The 20,334-nt window shown below is 39.7% G+C and overlaps 1 protein-coding gene across 1 annotated transcript in view; it reads right to left on the bottom strand.

Annotated features, from left to right (window-relative positions):
- Positions 1-20,334, bottom strand: part of LRRFIP2 (LRR binding FLII interacting protein 2) — a 1,911,431-nt gene that overhangs the window by 1,438,942 nt on the left and 452,155 nt on the right. Inside the window, exon 4 of the mRNA XM_044075332.1 lies at positions 14,704-14,796. Coding sequence (XP_043931267.1) covers positions 14,704-14,796 — 93 coding nt within the window. The remainder of the gene's footprint in view (positions 1-14,703; positions 14,797-20,334) is intronic.

Raw genomic sequence — 20,334 nt, forward strand, 5'->3', positions numbered from 1 at the left:
AGTTAGGTACTGCATCTGGGCCTGGTATTTTCCAATTAGCTTTTCTTAACTTTGTTTCAATCTCTTTGGCTGTTACTTATAGGTTCATAGGTAGGTACTGGGCTATCTGCCCGAAGGCATATATTAGCCCAGCCATGTTGTGCGGTATTCACCTCCCCTTTGGTTAGTTCCCTAGGCCCTTGATCTAGCAGCTAGTACCCTTGGCCCCTATCTAGTAGAGCTGTTGGTATGATCCCTGGTGTGAACTTTGTTACCCATTCACTCGTCAAGGTTCCTCTTGAAGAGTGAGAGTGAGGGGCTCTGTCTTATGTAGATCGAGACCTTGTTCCGTAGCAAGGGAAGTCTCTGCGAAAGGAATCTATCTCTCCAGCATGTTCTATTCATTGTTGTGCTGAGGTTTATATCCCTAGAGCGTGTAGCTAGTGTAGATTTGGTTTTGCTAAGATGGAGCATGTTCAACAGTTCTGGGAAGGCCATAGCTCTGTATGTTAGACAGAGATCGCCTCTGAGAAGGCGGTATGCAACAGAGAAAAGCCTTAGTTTTTTCAATCATGCTGCATAGGGCAACTGTTTGAGGCCAGTAATCCTCTTAGCGAGGCACCTCTGTGGTCTCTCCAGCTGCTGGAGATGCCTAGCTAGGTACATTCCAATTGGTGCAATGTACTCAATAACGGGTCTGATGGGGGAAGAGTAGAGGGGCACCACTACATCCTTAGATCTTGATGCGAACGCTTTCATGATCAGATGGGTCACATACAAGGATTTTCTAACCACCTTGGCAACATGGTTATCAAAGGAAAGCTGACTATCTACTTGGGTCCCTAGATCCCTTATTACTTCTTCAGATTTCTGGGGGTTACCTCCTATGTGGTAGTTCGCGGGTACTCTGTTTTTTCCAAAGGGGATTACTATGCATTTTTTTAGCATTTAGCTTGAGACCATGGCTTTGACACCATGCATCAGTCTCATTAAGGCCCTTCTGGAGGATATCCATGTCAGCCGGAGACTATTATAGCACCCAGTTTGCAGTCGTCTGCAAACTTGGTCAGCCACAGCCCTTCAGTGCTTACCTGTACTTCTGAGAAGTATATGCCAAACAGGAGGGGCCCCAGGACAGAGCCCTGAGGCACACTGCTCGTTACTGGTCTGGATTTGGACATAGATCCCGCTACTCTTACTTTGTGGGATCTGTCTGAGAGCCAGTTTGCGATCCATCTTGTGACGTAAGGGTTTATGCCCAGGTTGGTGAGTTTATCAATAATACTCGAATGGGGAATGGTGTCAAATGCTTTAGCAAGGTCAAGGTAAGCCGTGTGTACCTCCTTTCCCTTATCTATAGCCTGAGTAACTGTCGCAAAGAAGTCCACCAGGTTCAGGAGGCATGATCTGCCCCTGACGAAGCCGAACTGTGTGGGTTCAAGTGTTTGGAAGTTCCCAATCTCTCCATTTATGAGTTCCATAATGATTTGCTCCATTGCCTTACTGATCAGGCTGGTCAGGCTTATTGGTCGGTAGTTCCCAGGATCGGTTGTGGGCCCACCCTTGTGCAGCGGAACCACCGTTGCTGTGCACCATTCTATGGGCACATACCTGGCGAGAGGCTGAGACTGAACAGGGTATTCAGATGCGGGGTTAATTCATTTTGGGCCTCGCGTATGACACAGCCCGGGACACCATCTGGTCCCATGGAGGCAGTGTTTTTAGCTTTAGATAGAGACTTATTTAACCAATGTATCAGTAATAATTGGAGTTATACAATCTCCTGAAATAGTAATAGGCCCTGTAGGTGGCGAGCGGGGGGAGAAATTTGCACTGAACCTATCAGCCAAGATGTTGGCAATGTCAGTGGGGTCAGTGTATTTTGTTCCATTTTGTACTAGCTCAGAACAGACCTGAGTGTTGCCATTTAGGTTTTTGATGTAACCATAGAAGGCCTTATGGTTATCCTTGGCATCCTTGGCAAATTTCTTTTCGAAACTGGCTTTAGGTGACTTGATGAGGGCCCTCAATTTCTTACTAATGCTGATCAGGGATGATTTTTCTACTTGAGATTTGGCCTTTTTTTGTACAAGTCTCCTTTTATTTTATTTTATATCCTGTACCTTCAAACTTTATACTTTTTTTTACTTCCTCTATCCATTTAGCATCTTTGTTATACTCCACAGGATCTTCATCAATACTTCTCTAAAATATATCTATTTCTTCTTTTTTGGGTGGTCTCAAATCCTTTTACTTTGTTTCCCAATTCTTTGTAAAACCTTTTGGGGTCATCATTAAATTCCTTATTTTGTACTTTTTTTAATATTTATCAGCGTATCTAAGTTTTTCTGACCGTGCTGAGATTTTTTGTTTATTTGCGATAGTACGACAGCTCCTGATCAATTATAATATTGTGCATTGCTTTTATCACTTCTGAGTATTTTTGTTGATCTGTTCCCTCTTCTATACTCCTCTAACAATGACACTTCTCGTCTTAGATGCTTGATAGTTTTCTCTAGTCAATATTTCCATGATAGCATTCGAGTTCTCCCCTTTCTCTCCCTCACTACCCTGTCTGTTTTATTGTGATAGAACTTCATCAATTAATTTAGCTGCACAATAACATATCCTTAATATGTCTATCTCCAAGTCAAGCAACTCTTCTCTTAGCAAGTTTTCTTCTAAACTGAGGGTGTTCTATAAAAAGTTCTATTGCATCTTCCTGTGGCACATTCTCTTCAGTTTCATCTTGTGCCATCTGTTGCTCTTTCATATGGGAACTCACTGGCCTATCACTCAACATTAACTGAGTCTGAGTTTCCACAGTTTCCTGTTCCTTCCCTTGCTGTCCAGCTTCAAGTGAATGTTTACACTGGTTTCCTGTGGAAGGCTCCAAAATATCTTCATATGGCACATGACCAACTGCTTTCCATTCCACTGGTTTCCCCTTAATTTGGAAGTCCATTGCTCCATCCTGTTGTGGTGCTTTCTGAATTAAACTTTCTACACTGAATCCTTCACTTTGGAGGTACTCCATAACCTCAGTTTCTACATTACTAATCTCTTTTTTCTACTTTTCCTCTTTGTCTTCTTATTTTTTGTATTGTAAAGTTTTCCATGTCCAGATTCCTTTGCCTGTATTTCTCTACAAATATCTTTGGTACTGCTCTGTTTTTATTGATTAGTTTTGCTTTCTCCTTTGCATAGATATTACACCATATTAAATCTCTTTCTTTCCCATGTCCATATTTCTTCTTCAGATGTCTCCTGATCTTCCTGTTTCTTCTTACTTTGGGGACTCATTCCATCATGCTGTTATGTAACTTGGGTTAGCCCTTCTACATCAAATCCTTCACTTCACAGGTATTTGGAGATGCAGACTACCAGGAAGACTAGCAACACTGAACTTGGTGAACACATGAGAAACTATAAAGCGCCAATCACATTTGTGAAATATGGCTTTGCAAAAAAAAGTGGGTGAAAGACTAATTTTGTTGACTTTTTGTGGACTGTAAAGTATATACCCCCTTTATGTTATAAATGTCTAGGAGGACACCAAAAGATGGGGGCAGAATAACCAAGCAAAACAATGTTTTTCTTAGTATTTGTACAAAAAAGCACATGATATAAACTGCATGCTATATATACATTAAAGCAGTTTTGAGTATTGTGTAGTAAGGGATATGTTATATGCAGAGGGAGTTTTTCACTGCCTGTTATAACTGTTAAAGATATTAAAGTAAACAAGTACTTTACAGTTGTAAGAAATGTAGGCTTTACAGTATAACAAGGGAAGAAAGGTTTGACAAAAACAAGTTAAATCTTTATATGTTGTGAACTTCTGCTGCTAAAGTGAGAGTGGGGTGTAAAAGTGCACTGATTATATAATATGTAGAATTAAGATATTTTCTCTTATTTTTATAAGAGTGAACATCCAAATTAATGAGGGTGGGAGGATGGCATAATGGTTAAGGTGTTTACCTGGCAAACACAAGGTGCAGGGTTTGAATCTCATGTGGGGTAATTGGCTAGGCTTAAAATGGCCCCCAAGGGGCAATTAGCCTAGTACTAACCTACGAACCTATAATGCATTTGGCTTAAGCTATAAACAAGTATTTGTGTTTTCATAAGCAAATAGGCTTTAAAATTAAGACAAATGATGAAAGCCATGAAAATGTTAAGCTTCTTACTTGTGCAAAGATATTAGCTTGTATTTCCCCACTAGCAAATATTTAGTGGGAGTTGAGGAGTCTATATCTAAAGGCAGCTATACATTATTTTCGGAGTAAAATTTACCAAGTTTCATTGCTGAGTAATTTTCTATGAAGAGCTACATGTTGGTGCAACAATTAATTGTGAGAGTTCTGAGCATTATTTGCAGAGAATACAAATTTAAAGGTACAATGGCAATCAGCTCAGTGAAAAATAAAGTTTGAAATTGGGGTGAAGTGAATAAAAGATAGCAGCCACCCTAGCAGCCCTAATATTTTAATGCTTTAAAGTATTTATAGAAAAGTAAGCAATTTAGTTTTATTTACAGATAGCAAGTGTATTTTTCTAAAAGTTAATGAAAACGTGCAACCTGTTTTTCACATCGAGTGGGGACAAGAAAAGAACAAAGTAATCATGTAAGTGGGAACACAGGCTGTAGCACATGCATAAGCATGGGTAACCTTAACTTTAAGCAGTAGGTGCAGATATCAATCTGGGGCAATTGTTGCTGTCTGGAGGGTTAACCTTAATTTACTTATTTGACATTTGGTAACCGCGTTGGTCCGACTGGACTGCAGAGCTCTTTTTCAGCGGAGACCCGAGGAGGAAAGCTCCACAGATAGACAAAGACAAACAAAAAGAAGACATCATACATATTAACATAAAAATGTATACAAACAGGCAAAGAAAATGCAACTTGTAAGTGAACATCTTACAATAACAGGAGTAGTATTGAAGTTACAAACAGCCTTGGTGCCTTTTAACTATATATAAACATAATGTAGAAAGCTAAATTCCATCTATTGCCATCAAAAGAGAAATTCATGGAAGATGGAGTATCTTAAGAACATAAAAGGAGATGTTGTAGCAAACTGAAAGAGTTGAGAAAGGGAAGGGGAAGAGGGGAGAGAGTAGTTTAAGTGGGAGTGGGACAAGGCACAAGTCCAGAATTTAGCAAATAGGTCCTTTAGAAGTTGCTTGAAGTTGAGAAAGTTGCTATCTGTTCTTATAGAAAGGAGAAGTTTGTTCCAGGCCTTGGATAGGGAGTGGCTGTATAAAAGCTTCCCAATATTTTTATTAGATTTGTAGATGCTTAAGAGGTGAAGGTCGGTGTTATTCAGGTTACACTTGAGAGTAGGGAGTGATAAGTTTTGTGAAGGCAGGGCAGTGTGTGTGTGTGTGTGTGTGTGTGTGTGTGTGTGTGTGTGTGTGTGTGTGTGTGAGTGTGTGAGTGTAGTGGAATTGGGGAAGGAGGAGTTGGTTGTGGAGTCCAAGCCATTGTAGGTTTTTTTAAAGATGTACGGTGATGATAGGGAAGGCTTGCAGCTTTATAAGTGGTTTCAAGTTTACCTATTAAGTTGGATTGTATATTGGTGAGAATAGGGGCTGCATAAAGTAAGGTTGGGAGAAGTAACGTCTGTGCTAAGGAATGTTTAGCGTTATTAGTAAGGTATTTTTTGTCTGTATAAGAGACCAAGTTTTTGGTGGATCTTTTTGATAGCTTGCTGAATATGTATGTCAAACTTTAGATGGTCATCTACGATTACACCAAGAAGTTTTGCATATGGTTCTACAGATATGTGTATTATTGAGAGAAGATACTATGAAGGTATTTTTGTGCTGCTGTAGAGATTGGGAAGGAAGAGTAAAAGTTTTTTTTTTTTTTTTAGGATTGAGAAGCAGTTGGTTATTGGTCAGGCATTTTTCAACTGAAAGGAGGGAATCTTGAGTAAGAACAAGGAGGTGGGGAAGGTTATCAGAGCGCAAGATAACAGTGGAGTCATTGGCGTACTGTATTAGTGAGGAGTTAGGACAGGATGTGTGTAGATTACTTGTAAAGATATTAAAAAGAAGAGGTCCAAGGATTGACCCTTGTGCGACACCTGTTTGGACTGGAAGGAAGGGGAGAGGAGGAGGAAAGCCATATGACGGACTGGAATCTGTTGGAGAGGTAACTGGTAAATATAGGATAGTAGAAGAGGAGAGGTTAAGGGAAGAACGTTTTGAGAGAAGTACAGTATAGTAAACAGTGTTGAAGGCTTTTGATAGATCTAGGAAGAGGGAAGAGGACAGAGGACTAGTTTGTTATTGTCCCATGCTTTGGCAATGTCTGTATTAATGCAATGAGAGCTGCAGAGGTTCTATGGTGAAGACAGAAGCCATGTTGGGTGGGAGTTAACAAGTTGTCTTGAATGATGTGCTTAAGAAGCTGGTTATGAATATACCTTTCTAGGATTTTGGATAAGGGGGGTAGGATGGCGACAGGTCTGTAGTTGGTTGGTTCAGTTGAACTGCCACCTTTGTGGAAGGATATGACATTGGATCTTTTCCAGATGTCAGGGACTGTGTTCTCTTGTATAGACTTGTTAACAAACATGGACACTGGATGTGCAAAAGAGTTAACTGCACGTTTAACGACTACAGGAGGTTAGTTGTCAGCAGAGGGGGAGCAAGTTTTCAGTTTGGTAAGAAGAGATTTGATATTAAGCAGTAGGGACAGGTTTAAGACAGAACAGGTCGAAGTGGTAGAAGGAAAGGGATAAGATGAGGAGGGGGAGGTGTTGTCAGGTTTAATTAAATTTTGTATAGAGTTGATGAAGAAGGAATTAAGAAAGGAGGCAGTGTCAGTTGTGAGCTATTAGGACATGGGCTGGGTGTAGAAGGGTTGCCTGGGTGTAAGAATTTGTTGCTAGTATTCCAAAACTTTTTAGGGTTGGAGTTGGGGTTGTCCAGTGGTTTTTGATAGTATTGCTTTTTGTCTGATCAATTGTTTTTTGGTTAGGTTCCTAAGTTCCCTATAGGTTTGGAGATGGCTGGAGGAATTTGATTTTTTCCAGGTTTCCCAAGCACTGTCACATTTAAGCACTAGTTTAAGGGTTGACTGGGTTAACCAGGGCACAACGTTCGTTTTTGTTCTTATTTTTCTAATGGGGGTTAAGGAGTCTATGACATTCAGGAAGATGTCATTAAATTTGGAGACAGCATCATTAAGAGGGAGGGCATATAGAAATGACCGGTTAATAGAGGAGAGAAGATTGTTGAAGGTTTCTGGCCAGAAATTAGAGGGGTTATGGCTGTCCTTGTATTGATGAGGTTTTAGCAAGTGAGGAGACTGTCATATAATGTGGGCAGGGAGAGGGGTCACAGAGAGGTAGGTAGAGTGGTGGCATTGTGATACAGATTTGGGTTAGAGGTGAGTTTCCAGTCAAGGGTAGTGCTATGTGTGTGTGTGTATTCATGCGGGTGGGAGAGGTGATGATTTGTGACACTCCAAAGAGACTGATGCTGACATTAGGAGAGTAGGAATTAAGGGAGTTCCAGTCAATATTGATATCTCCCTAGGATGACAGTCTCATAAGAGATGCTTAGAGATGCCCAGGAGAGCAAGTGTTCGAAGGTAGGGATGTTGTTGCCAGGTGGGACATAATCTGTTACTATGGCAAGGTTTTTGTGATTGTTTAATTTACAGTTAGCAATAAGAATTTCAGCTGGATGGAAACTGTGAGGAGGTGAAGTCAGAGGACAGAGAGAAAGTTTGTCAGCATACAACAGCAACTCCACCACCAGGTTTCCTGTGACGATCGAGGCAGAGGATGTTATAACCCAGAGGGAGGATTTCAGAGTCTGTAATATGGGGTTGTAACCATGTTTCTGAGAGGGTGAGAATGTCAGGGCTATAAAGAGAGAGAAGGGCATGCAAATAAGTTACTTTGTTAGTTATGCTTTGAATATTGAGGGAGAGTATCTTTAAGGGCTTGGGGAGAGAGGTTGTGGAGTTTGGATAGGGGGTAAAGGGGGGAGAATGGTCTGGTAACATACTGGAGGTGTTAGAGGGGACAGGATGGTTAATTATGGCTGGGTTGGAGGGTGGGGGCCAGGGTTGCAGGTGTTATAGGGGAGAGTATTGGTGGTTGTGGCTGGGGTGAAGGGAGGGCCAGGGCCGGGGGTGAATACTGTCACCCAGAAGGAGGCTTGGAAAGAAAGGTTTGTATGCTGTGGAAATGGGGCTGCAGAAGAGACGTTTGGGGCTACATTTTTTGGGGGGCAGGGTGGAAGAAGTATTTTAAATTTATGTAATAGAATCTGAAAGTTAGTAAACAGTGAGGGCGCTACAAAGAGAGGTTTATAGAGATAAGTGGATTGCAGTGATTGAGAGAGATAGTAGGAGAAGAGTGGGAGTGATGGCAGTAGGAATGATAGGAGGTGAAGTAGGAAAAAGTAAGGAGGAGGGAGTTAAGTAGCATGAGTAACATATTGTATGTTAAGTGAAAGAAAAGTGTGTAGGTAATACAGTAAAAGGGAGAAAGTAGTTTGTGTGACTGGATAGCTAGGATTGGTTGGAACAAAGTAGTTGGGTAGTAGGTGGGGCGTGGTTATGAAAGTGAGTGTACAAGTTTAAGGAAAGTGGGGGTGAGTGGGAAAGGGGGTGGGGTAGGAAAGCAGACAGAGCTCAGGCACAGTGAGGGTGAAAGGAGTGGGTAGACTCCAACCGGAGAACTCTGGTAGAAGAAAAAAAATCAGTGAGGTTTTTGTTATAAGTAAGGTGTTCTTTTTACATTCCCTAGATGTGGAGTAGTCCAAAATACTGGTTTTGGTTACACTTGGTTTGGTTACGGGGAAATATGTTGTTAGTCTTTGCTATTTGAATCTATGTGGGAGGGTGGTTAAAAAAAACAAACAGATGTCATCCCTAGTGAGGTGTAAAGTATAGTATACTGAGGAGTAAAAGATTACCTTATTGACTGTTAACATACACTTATTTCTTTTATTAGTGGCTTGATATTAACTATCCCAGTTTGAAGAGACAGTTAGCTGCAAGCAGTGTGAAATAAGCACTCTGCTGGGTCAGGGGTAGTTGGGGACTTCGCAACTGAAAGAGCAGAGAGAAGATGGTGTGTAAAATGAGAAATACTTGATGAAAAAAGTAAACAAAACAAAATTCTCATCTACTAGTAGTAAGGTTAGGTACATTAGCAGTACACTCCAAAAGCAAGGGTAGCAGACAAAATACAATGCTTAACAGCTGGTCTACAAGGTTCATTTGCAAAATGCTACAGTAGAGATAATGCTGTGTCCAGCAGTTAGCAAGACACCACAATGAAGTTTGAGATTGTTTAAAAGCAGATAAGATACCACAGAGTAATTTGATAATATGAAATACAAAAAATATAAAACTATCAAGTACTAATAGGTAGTTTAGGTACATTAAAAGTAGCTGTATATTACAAAAGCATGGGTAGTAGACAAAATATAATGCTTAACAGTTGGTCTACAAGGTTAGTTTGCTAATTGCTACAGTAGGGATACAGTGTCGGCCAGTTAGGTAGAGACCACAATTCACTTTGAATATTAGTTTAAAGCACATAAGTTAGCACAGAGCAACTTGAGGGATAGGTCATAATACTTGCGTGGAAACAAGCTTATATATACACAACTGCTGCCACCGACTGACAAGTCTAAAACAGCTATGATGTAACCACAGTTCAGTAAATAGAATATGAAGCAAAAGAACGCAGCAATCTAATAAGCAGTACAATATGAAATACTAGCACTCAAACATGAACAGAGTGGAATACAGCGTCCATTCTGTGTAGTGAAACAGGTTAAACATAAAGCATTTTTTTCAGTTACTTAAAATCACGAAAATGATATATAAACGCACATTGCAACATATAACACTTACTGTATGGACACATCCGCTAAGGGATACGAGCAGCCGTAATGCTAAATTCAAAGATGGCACCCAGGGTTTTTAAAAAGACTGGTTGGCTAGAATCAGATACTATGGGGGTGAGGGAATGGTGCATAGGGGATTTAAAGCCAAATTACAATACTTTATCAGACCCCTACCGGAGAACTCTGGTAGAAGAAAGATAAATAATCAGTGAGGTATTTATCAAAAGTAAAGTATTATTTTTGCGTTCCCGGGATGTGGAGTAGTCCAAAATAATGGTTTTGGTTACACTTGGTTTGGTTATGGAGAAATATGCTATTAGTCTTTGCTATTTGAATCTATGTGGAAAGGGGAGGGGGGGTTAAAAAGCCAAACACCTGTTGTCCCTAGTGAGGTGTGCATCAGACACTGTAGTCTATAAGCACTGAAGTATAGTATACTGAATGGTAGTAAAGATGAAAGTTACAGACTTAACATACACTTCTTTCCCGATCTGAAGAGATAGCCACGAGCAGTGGAAATGTGCGCTGCTGTGTCAGGCGTAGTTCAAGATTCTAAGGGACTTTGCAATGTTTGGGCATACACACTGAGAGATAAGAGCAGCTGTAATGGTAAATTCAAAGATTTTTTTGTAGATGTACATAGTTTTGTGGGTTTGTTGTAAATTAATAGGGAATGGGATGTTTTGAAAATATATTTAATTTTTTGTTTGAGGGTTTACATAAAAATAAAAATTCTTGAAAAAAGAGGATAGGTTCAAATGAAGATGAGAAGAAACAACTATACAAAAGATCAGCCCTGCCAAACAGTTTGTGTGCATATAACACAAACACTGGAAATACACACTCAACAAAACTAGCAAGTATTATAGGTGTGAACAATCACTACTTATCATAAAGGCTACACTATCCATATTATCTTGGAACGTAAATGTCTTACAGCGAGAGACAAAAAAAAGATAGCACTGAATTATATTATGAAATGCACAGTGCAAACAGCAATGCTGCAGGGGAGACATCTGCAAAAAAATGAGCATGTGAAATTGACAAAGGATTTCAGGATGGATATTCAGCAAAATATCAGGGATAAAGGAAAAGGGAGTAATTATTAATTGCTAGAGGTACTCAAACAGTGATACAAAAGAAAAAAAGACAATAATGGTAGATGGCTGGTAATAAGGGGGCTACTGTCAAGGGAGGAAAATTATGCTGGAATGTATTTTCTTTCCACCAAAAACTATTATTGAGCTTAAGAACATTTTGGCATGAATTTTACTTACAGGTGCAGAATGGAACTTGAGTTGCAATAATGAGCATGTATCAGGGTGACCTAGATGGAAAAGTATAACAAAAGAGGGTAGATTTCTAAATACATTTATGAAATATTTGTTATGGAAAATGTGAACTCAGTAGTAAAAACTCAAGCAAAATGTGTGTGTTATTCCCCAAGATAAAATAACTGGGCTAGACTAGACAGAAATTATATCCTAAAGGAACATTTGTATGCAACTGAAAGGTCTGACAAACATCCAATAACTATTTCAATTCAAGCTTTGATAACAGAAATGCTATGTAATTAAAAATGGGACACTGATGCTTTCCCATCTAACTGTGAAAAAGAGAATTTAAGGAACGGGTGGCAGAAATTTCAGAGTTATTATGAAACACAAACATATTCAGAAGTTATAGTGAGTGGGATAAAATGAAGTTTATAAAACAGGGTAGAAATAAGAGAGAAAGGTATATGGTTAAGAATTAAGAGGAATTACATAGAGGGGTTGACAAAGGTTGAAGTACTGCAGAATTAGTGGAACCTCACAGAACAAGGCATAAATGCAGAATACTAAAAAGAAAATAAGGGTTTATCTGCATAATTTGCAAGCATTTAGAAAGTCTGTTGTCAAGCAACTATTTTTTGATAACTCTTCAGCACAAAAACTTTAAGCACAATGACTTGGGCAGCAGAAAGTATAAAGTGCTCTTGCCAAATCTAGGGAGACTGTTATAAGAAAAAATAATCCATAAACCCTGTAGACGTTTTTATCAAAATTTGTATAAAGAAGAGAAATACGGAAATCAAGAAAAAGAACAAGTGGAAATATTTATGGAAGACTTAACTTAAGCCAAGGTTAGATGAGGATGAGCCTCAATAATTAACAGTTAAGACAGGAAAGGATGAGATAAATACTGTGATGTATAATCAATGTTCGGGGAAGTCTCCAGGAACAGATAGTATTCCTGTGGAAGTTAAGAGGGAGGAAAGTGATAAAGAATTGGAAGATTTTAACAGTATTTTAAAAATAGGGGAAGCACCAACATATTGGAAGAAAGCTGTTGATGGCTGCGTTACCCAAGGTGGGTAAAGACCCAATCAGATCCTACTTCATACAGACCCATTTCAATTTTAAATCATGTAACAGAATGCCAACGGTATTATTAAAATTGACAGATATGCCTCAATGTGGTTTTGTACAGGACAGGAAAATATTTGACAATATTAATGAGAGAATGCAAGAAAAAATTGCTGTTGCTAGTGGGTCTTGATGCAAAGAAGGCATTCAACAGAGGAAGCTGGGAGTTTATGAATAGGGCAAGCGAAGCATTTTCATTCCCTGATACAATAATGAGGAGGATATATGAAGGATCGGAGGCAAGAATTAAAATGGAAAGGATCTTCTCTGATAAGCTGTGTCTGAACAGAGGAACCAAGCAGGAGTGTGCTCTTTTCCCTTTATTTACTTAATTTTTAGAGCCAGTGTCAGAGAAAACAAGGAACTCGGAAATGTAAATATAATTGGCATGGTGGTCAAGAAAAAATGGCTTTATTTGCACATATTTTGTACCTGATAAATCCAGAAAAGGGCACCTCAGTGTTGTGGAACATTGTAAGACAGTTTCAGTCCTTTTGGGATACAAAATTAATAAAGACAAAAATAAGGCTATAGTCATCATGTAACACATGAATGGGTTCATATTTATGGGATCGCGATAAGATAAACTATTTAGGAGTATGGATTAAAAAAAGCTTCTGTTATGGAAACTAAGGGTATGTGAGAAGAAATTAAACAAAATAAACTAACAACTGAGAAACTGGAAGCTTTTTTTCATGGATACAGTTAGTAAGATACAAGCAGTGATATTGTCTTTAGTCCCTTTAATTTTATATATAGGTAAGGCATGTTTTTATTAACCACTGAAGTTGCGGAAAACCATAAATAGACAGTTGTAGGAATTTATCTGGGAAGGGAAGAGTTGAGTGGGAAAGGTTGATCCTTCCAATAGGACAGGGAGGTTTAGGACTACCTGATTTGAAAGGATACTTTACAGCTACACAGCTAAGGCTCATATAAGTAACACAAGCAGGAAGATAAAAATCAAAATGGAAAGGGACGACGACGATGATAATGAAGTTGGGAAGTTCAAGAAACAGTGTGTGGGATTATGGATGCAGATCCTTAAGGAGAATAACAACCACACAGAATATTATATTTATAAAGTAGCAGAAAATATTTTAAGAACTAAGCCAACATGAGAATGGAGAAGAGAGATTTTCCCAATAGGGATGACTGCAAGTAGGGGTACAGAAAACAGGTAAGAGGGGGCTTGAATTTACTGGAGAAGACTGGCAAAGGAGCAAAGGTACTGGGAGCAAGTAACTAGAGAGGGAAAGGTTATGGAGTGGGAAGAGGCAAACAAGACAATGGATTGCAGGCTGAAGACTTCCTACCCTACCAGGGACTGATATTTGAGTACAGGCAAAGAGAAATGTATAGGGGAATCTAAGATCTGATCTGGTGGAGTTTTTGGTTGAATCCAGAACAAAAACTGCTATTAAAAAGGGGATAATTAGTAAGGCATACAAAATATTGCATGATAACTAAATGAAGAAAAGCAATTTACAAGAGAAAAATGGGAGGACATAAGTATGTCTCCCGAGTATGCAACAAAGTCCAGAAGGTTAAGGATCTGTTTGCATAGGTACTTCATAACCAAGCAGACTTTAAAGGATTTTTCAGGTAGACAGCAAATGTTGGAGGTATGCTGAGGAAGAAACAGCTAACTGGGAACGTGTGTTGGGGGTGTAATGAGGTGACAGATATTAAAAATTCCCTTCAGAGTACTCTGTCAGAAATATTGTGAGAGCAAATGTCTGTAGCTAAGAACATGATCTTTTGAGCTAGGACAAAGTATCTGAATTATCTAGATACATAAGGCCTTATTAAGTTTAATTATGTTGGCTGCAAAAAGCAGTTACTAGAAAAAGGAAACCAGAGTCTAAACAGACTATATTTGAAGTAATGAATATTATAAAAGAAAGAAGATCTGGAAGAGGGGTCTTTAGAAGGGAGAAGAAGCAAATTACATAGGAATAAATGGAAACTGTAGGAACAGTACATGCAGAATAATGTTCAGGAGGAGTTAGGTTTAAGGGAAGGCAGGAAATTCAGCAATCTATGTAATGTTGGACTGAAAATAATTACAAAAAAAGACAAGTGATGAATATTGTGTTTAAGTGGAAAAAATGTTAATATGGTTTTCTGTTAATGTATGTTTGCCAGAGTCTTAAAAATGTTTAAAAGATGATAGTTTTAACAGTAGGAGGAGCAAAACAGTAAAACAATAAATTAAATGTATGTAAATATGACACCAGTACATGTAGCTCTAAATGAAATGCAGGAGGAGGAAATGCTGGGACACTGTGGGTGCAGAGAAAAGCACTCCTGGCAAACACTAAAGAATGAGGTAGTAGTAATTCATGAACTTTAAATCATACAATGACTCAGGAATGGGGGTTAAAGTGTTACACATCCAAAACATTTGGAGAAAAGACACACCTACCTCTATGAGTTCATCTCTTTGGCGAATACCTTCTTTAAGCTCATCTAATTTGTGCTGGAGAACACTGCATGAATGCTTTTGCCTTTCGAGTTCCTATTAAAAAAAAAATATACCATTTTGGCTTAAAAAACATATATACACATATTAATGCACTGCATCCACCTTTTTCTGTTTGACTACTGAATGGCACAAACCTACTCACCCCATTTCAAATAAGTAGTGCTTCAGAGTAGTATCTCTGTTCCACAAAATGCCAAACACTTTATGAAGCCTCATGTAACTAACGGCCAGTTGGTGTCCTTCAAGAACTCATTACGTAAGCATGAAATAATATATTTCTAAACGTCACTAATCCTCTATCACTTTGATGTCACAGTCAGATTGACACGAAAAGTAGAGCTATGTAAAATATTAGTTGAAACAGTACATCATCAGTGCATAATTCTTGCAGCAATACTATAATAAATTGACTTTTACTACACAGATGTTTAAACAGCTGAAGGCCCTTCTGTGTAAGGGTAGTGACAGATTTTCAGTGCTATCAATCAGTGCCAAATGATACATTGCCATTAAAAAGGCAGCTTTACAATATATGACCTTTAGTTCTTCTAGTAAGAAACTTGTAAAGTATTTGTATATTACATAGGTAAATAAAAGTTAAGAGAAGTACTCGTCACAGCAGATCTTCAAGGATGTTTTAAAACAAAACCATATAAATGCAATTACACGCTACCTCATTCAGACTCATTAATTTTCTAAGCAAACACTACATACCAAAAAAGAACCACTGGCTGAAAATCCTGAAGTGAACTGATTATTTAATAGAGCATACAGAACTCGTTATAAAGGCTTTAGGTACAGAGACAATTCCTAAAATCCCACTACATTGGCTTACTCTCAGAGAATGAATGAGATGAAATTGTCTGGAAATGGCTTTGACAGAATGTGATGTGCCATCAAATAATGAAATCAGTTTTGTTTGGAAGTATTTACTTATATATTTTTATCCTCCAAAGATGTTGAAAATGATACTTCAAAGGCAATTTTCAATTATGGAGATGTGCAAAGGTGACACTTGGCTAATGGAAGCATCTTTCTGGTCATGTTTAAGGGTTTTAGCATTTACGGCTCGTGGAAATTCTTAAGTAGAGTCTTTAAGGAAATTAGGCTTATAACTATGTTATGGCTGTCGTGGTATGATAAATATACTAAATCTGAATGGATGTAATATTGTTTTATTGAAGTTATTAGCTGAAAAAGCTAAAACAAAGAAATTAAATTGAGAACACTTCAGAGAATTAGTGATGTATTACAACTTATGTTACTTATCACACTGCTGCATCACTCAGTGGGATTAATAAGGAGAGGGCCATAGTGAGCCATCTACTGGGTGGCAAGAGTCATCACATCATACAGGCACTCAAATTCTTCCACCACAAGTACACAAGACGCAGTCATAGTACACTTGGGAGTAAATGACTTGGAAATATGTCCCTTGAACTATATTGAGGATTTTTTTATTTTATCCTTTGTTGAAAAGGTTAGTCCTATTAGGCCAGTGGCCTGTCTTCAGGGGAGTCATGTAGTGGTATTTACACTGCTAAGAGAAATTTGGCCAGGGTATTGGGGAAATTACCCTACTTGTTATTGTTATGAATGGGACCAGTTTTGGAAGAGTACTTCCTGTTTTCATTCCAAGAGCAGAGGAAGCCCAGAGAAACAGGTAGGCAGATGGAGAAAGGAATCATACACCAATGCACTGTACAAACATGTACACAAATGCATGGATCTCGCCATATCCAAAAGAACCAAGATCCTCTCCTCCAAAAAAAGGAAGCCAATCTGGTGGTCCCCTGCCATAAACAAACTGTATTCTTTTAGTGAGGAACCTCTCTGGACACACCACTTATTGTATATGCCTAGTTAAATACATACCAAAGGGGGCAATGTACTCCATGATGGGTCTGTTGAATGCCAAATACAGTGGAACAATGACTTCCTTGGACTTAGATGCCATACCTTTGTTTATAAGTTGAGCAACATAAAATGATTACTGTACACATGTGATGGTCAAAGGCTAGATTACTGTCTGTCTGTCAGTAAGTCACTGACTACTGGGTCATGTCTAAGCAGTGAGTTCTCAACATGAGATACCAGGGGTGGATGATTTCCTGAAAGATATTATACATTTCTTGGCATTTAGTTACAGTCCATGGCTCTGACACCAGTTGTTTGTCTGTGTCAGCCCTTTCTGGAGTAAGTACAGTTTTGTACCTACCATAAATGTAGATGTCCGATAGATATGCAACTGCAGTCATAACATATGGGTTGTCCTGCCTCAGGCAGCCCTCGGTCGGACGGATTCCAAAGTCTGGGTCCGACTTCGGCTGATGTCGCATTTCTCTCCAACGTCAGAGCGGCTGGAGTACATAAGCATCAGCCGACGCCATCTTCTTCAGTGTTTCTTGCCCCAGATGCCAGGTGCCCACCAAGGAAGGCTGTAATCAAATTGGAAGACAATAATAGGTTTCCATACAAATAAATAAGCAATAAACAGATACACCATAACAGATATCCCCAGCTAAGGATAACAGGGAGAATAGTGGACCCAAGGCATAGAGGGGAAGGAGGGAGGGAAAACCCGACTGCAGTTGCATATCTATCGGACATCTACATTTATGGTAGGTACAAAACTGTACTATGTCCTTCAAGAATGCAACTGCAGTCATAACATATGGGTTGAATACCATAGCTTAGCTGGGGGAGGTGGTATGCTCTAAGAAAGGGATGGTGTAGCTATCAATCCCTGCAGGACTACCGAAGCAAAGCCTGCTCTGGATCTGGAATATAAAGGGAGATTGTAGTGTTTGGAAAATGTATGCGCGGAGCTCCATGTAGCAGCTTCTAGAATGTCTTTTGTAGGCACCCCTCTTAAGAATGCTGTAGAGGTGGCTGTAGCTCTGGTGGAGTGTGGTCTGACATTGGCTGGCACACTCTTTCCATGAAAGGAATAGCAGAATCTGATGCAATGTCCAATCCATTTTGAAATTGTCTGTTTGGAAATTGCTTTTCCTTGTACTCCAGGGGCGTAAGCTACAAAAAGCTGATCAGACTTCCTACTGGTGTTGGTTCTGTCTAGGTAGTAGTGAAGTTGCCTGTGTATGTCCAAGGTATGTAACAGTCTTTCCCCTTTGTTCTCAGGATTGGGAAAGAAAGTAGGCAGGTGAATTGCTTGATTTAAAGAAACCCTAGATACCACCTTTGGTAGAAAGGTAGGGTTGGTTCGTAAGGAGACCCTGTCTCTGTGAAAAGTCATGAACGGTGGGATTGCCATTAGGGCCTGTAATTCCGAAACCCTTCTTGCTGAGGTAATGGCCAGCAGGAAAGCTGTCTTCCAGGAAAGAAATTGTAAATCCACAGAAGCTGCTGGCTCGAATGGAGGTAGAGTCAATTTTTCTAGGACAAAATTGAGATCCCAAGCTGGTACTGGTGCCTTTCTTGGGGGCTTTATATTCTTGATTCCTCTAAGAAATTGCCTTAACAAAGGATGTGAAAATACAGGTGGATCAGTGTTGTACCTAGCTGAGATAGCTGAAGCATGTATTTTTATGGAAGAGTATGAAAGTCCGTTATGTAGCATATCTGCCAAGTATTCCAGAATGAGTGGAATGCTCAAAAGTGATGCATCATGACCCTTGTTGGTATTCCAAATGCTGAATCTCTTCCATTTGGCTGAGTAAGCCTTTCTGGTGGATGGTTTGCGGGCTTCTGTTAGTATCCGCTGAACTTCCTTGGAGAGAGATAGATTGAGGTTATTTATGGGATCTCCCAAGCTGTTAGCTGTAGCGTCTGGATGTTGGGATGAACTGTCCTGAAGTTGTGTTGAGTCAAAAGTCGGGGCCATTGGGGAAGGGCCCACGTTTTGTTGTGACATATGCTCCGTAGTAGTGGGTACCAGTGTTGTCTTGGCCAGTCTGGAGCTATTAGGTTCCCCTTCGGCTGCTCTGCTTTGATCTTTAGTAACGCTGTGGTCATCAGTGGCAGAGGTGGAAATGCATAGATAGTTAGGGAGCTCCAGTTGAATGAGAGAGCATCTATTTTCCATGCTTGTGGATGATATGTCCTTGAGCAGAACTTTTGTAGGTGATGATTGAGGTGGGAGGCAAATAAGTCTACGTCTGGCCTGCCCCATGTCGAGGTGAGTCATATGAAGATGTCTAAATGTAACCTCCATTCGTGGGGGTCTAGGAAATTCCTGCTTAGACTGTCCACCAGAACATTGTCTTTGCCTGGAACAAACTGGGATTGTAACTGTATGTTTAAACTCAGTGATTTTTCCCAAAGATTCATTGTCAGTCTGCAAAGGGGGTAAGAATGAGTGCCGCCCTGCTTGTTTATGTACCACATCACAGTGGTGTTGTCTGTCCGTATTAGTAGGTGGCCTTGTTGAAGTTGTTGTCCAAAGGCCTCGATGGCATGCATTACTGCCAGCATTTCTTTTTGGTTGATATGCAGATGTGTTTCCTTTGGAGACCATTGTCCTTGAATACATCTGCCCTCCATGTGCGCCCCCCATCCAAGGTCTGAGGCGTCTGTGGTCATGGTCTGTGTTATCTGAGGTTTTTTGAATGACATACCTGTGTTTGACTGACTTACTGTGGCCCACCATAGAAATTCCTTTTGAAGACATGGAATGAGCGGTAAAGTTGCTTCTAGGTTGTTGCTGTGTTGGGACTATAAGCTTTTTAGGTACCACTGAAGCTTTCTCATGTGTAGTCTTGCTAGTGGAACCAGGAGAATGCAGGATGCCATGTAACCCAGGGCCTGTAGGGATCTCCTTGCAGTCATCTGGGTGAGTTTTGCTAAACTTTTGAAGTAATGAGTTAACTTCTTTTGCTTGTCTTCTGTCAGGTAAGCCATTTGAGAGGCTGTGTCTAGTTTGGCTCCTAAGAAGGTTATTTGCTGGGATGGCTGAAGTCTTGACTTTTGAAAGTTGACTGTGTATCCCAGAGCCTGTAGCAAGTGTATGACATAGTTCAAGTTTTTTGTCAAGGTTAGTTTGTTGTCCGCTTGAATGAGGCAATCGTCCAGGTACGGGTAGATTTGTATCCCCTGGAGCCTGCAATGAGCAATTACTGATGCCAGGCATTTCGTAAATACTCTGGGCGCAGTTGATAAGCCAAATGGCAATGCTGAGAATTGATAATGCTCTGGCCCTGCAAGAAATCTGAGGTATCTTCTGCAACTGTGTCTGATAGGGACATGCAGGTATGCCTCCTTGAGGTCCAGAGTAATCAGCCAAGACCCCTTGCCCAGCATGGGAAGGAGTTGCTGTAGAGTCAGCATTTTGAACTTTGGTACTATTTGAAAAGTGTTTAAAGCGGACAAATCCAGTATTGGTCTCCATTGAGTTTCTTTTCTTGGAACAAGGAACAGTCTTGAATAAAATCCCTGACCTTGTTCTTGTAGTGGAACTTTTTCTATTGCTTTGATCTGAGCAAGCAGAGAAATTTGCTTGATAGCCTCTGTTCTCTGATTTTGTGGAAGGTTTGGCATGCCCTGTTTTCTTGGCAAGGTATGAAAATGGAACCTGTAACCGTGGTCTATAATGTCCAAAATACATTTGTCTTT

This window comes from Protopterus annectens, chromosome 6.part1 (assembly GCF_019279795.1).
Source record: "Protopterus annectens isolate FY-2018-M chromosome 6.part1, PAN1.0, whole genome shotgun sequence".
In the NCBI taxonomy this organism is placed as follows: Eukaryota; Metazoa; Chordata; order Ceratodontiformes; family Protopteridae; genus Protopterus; species Protopterus annectens.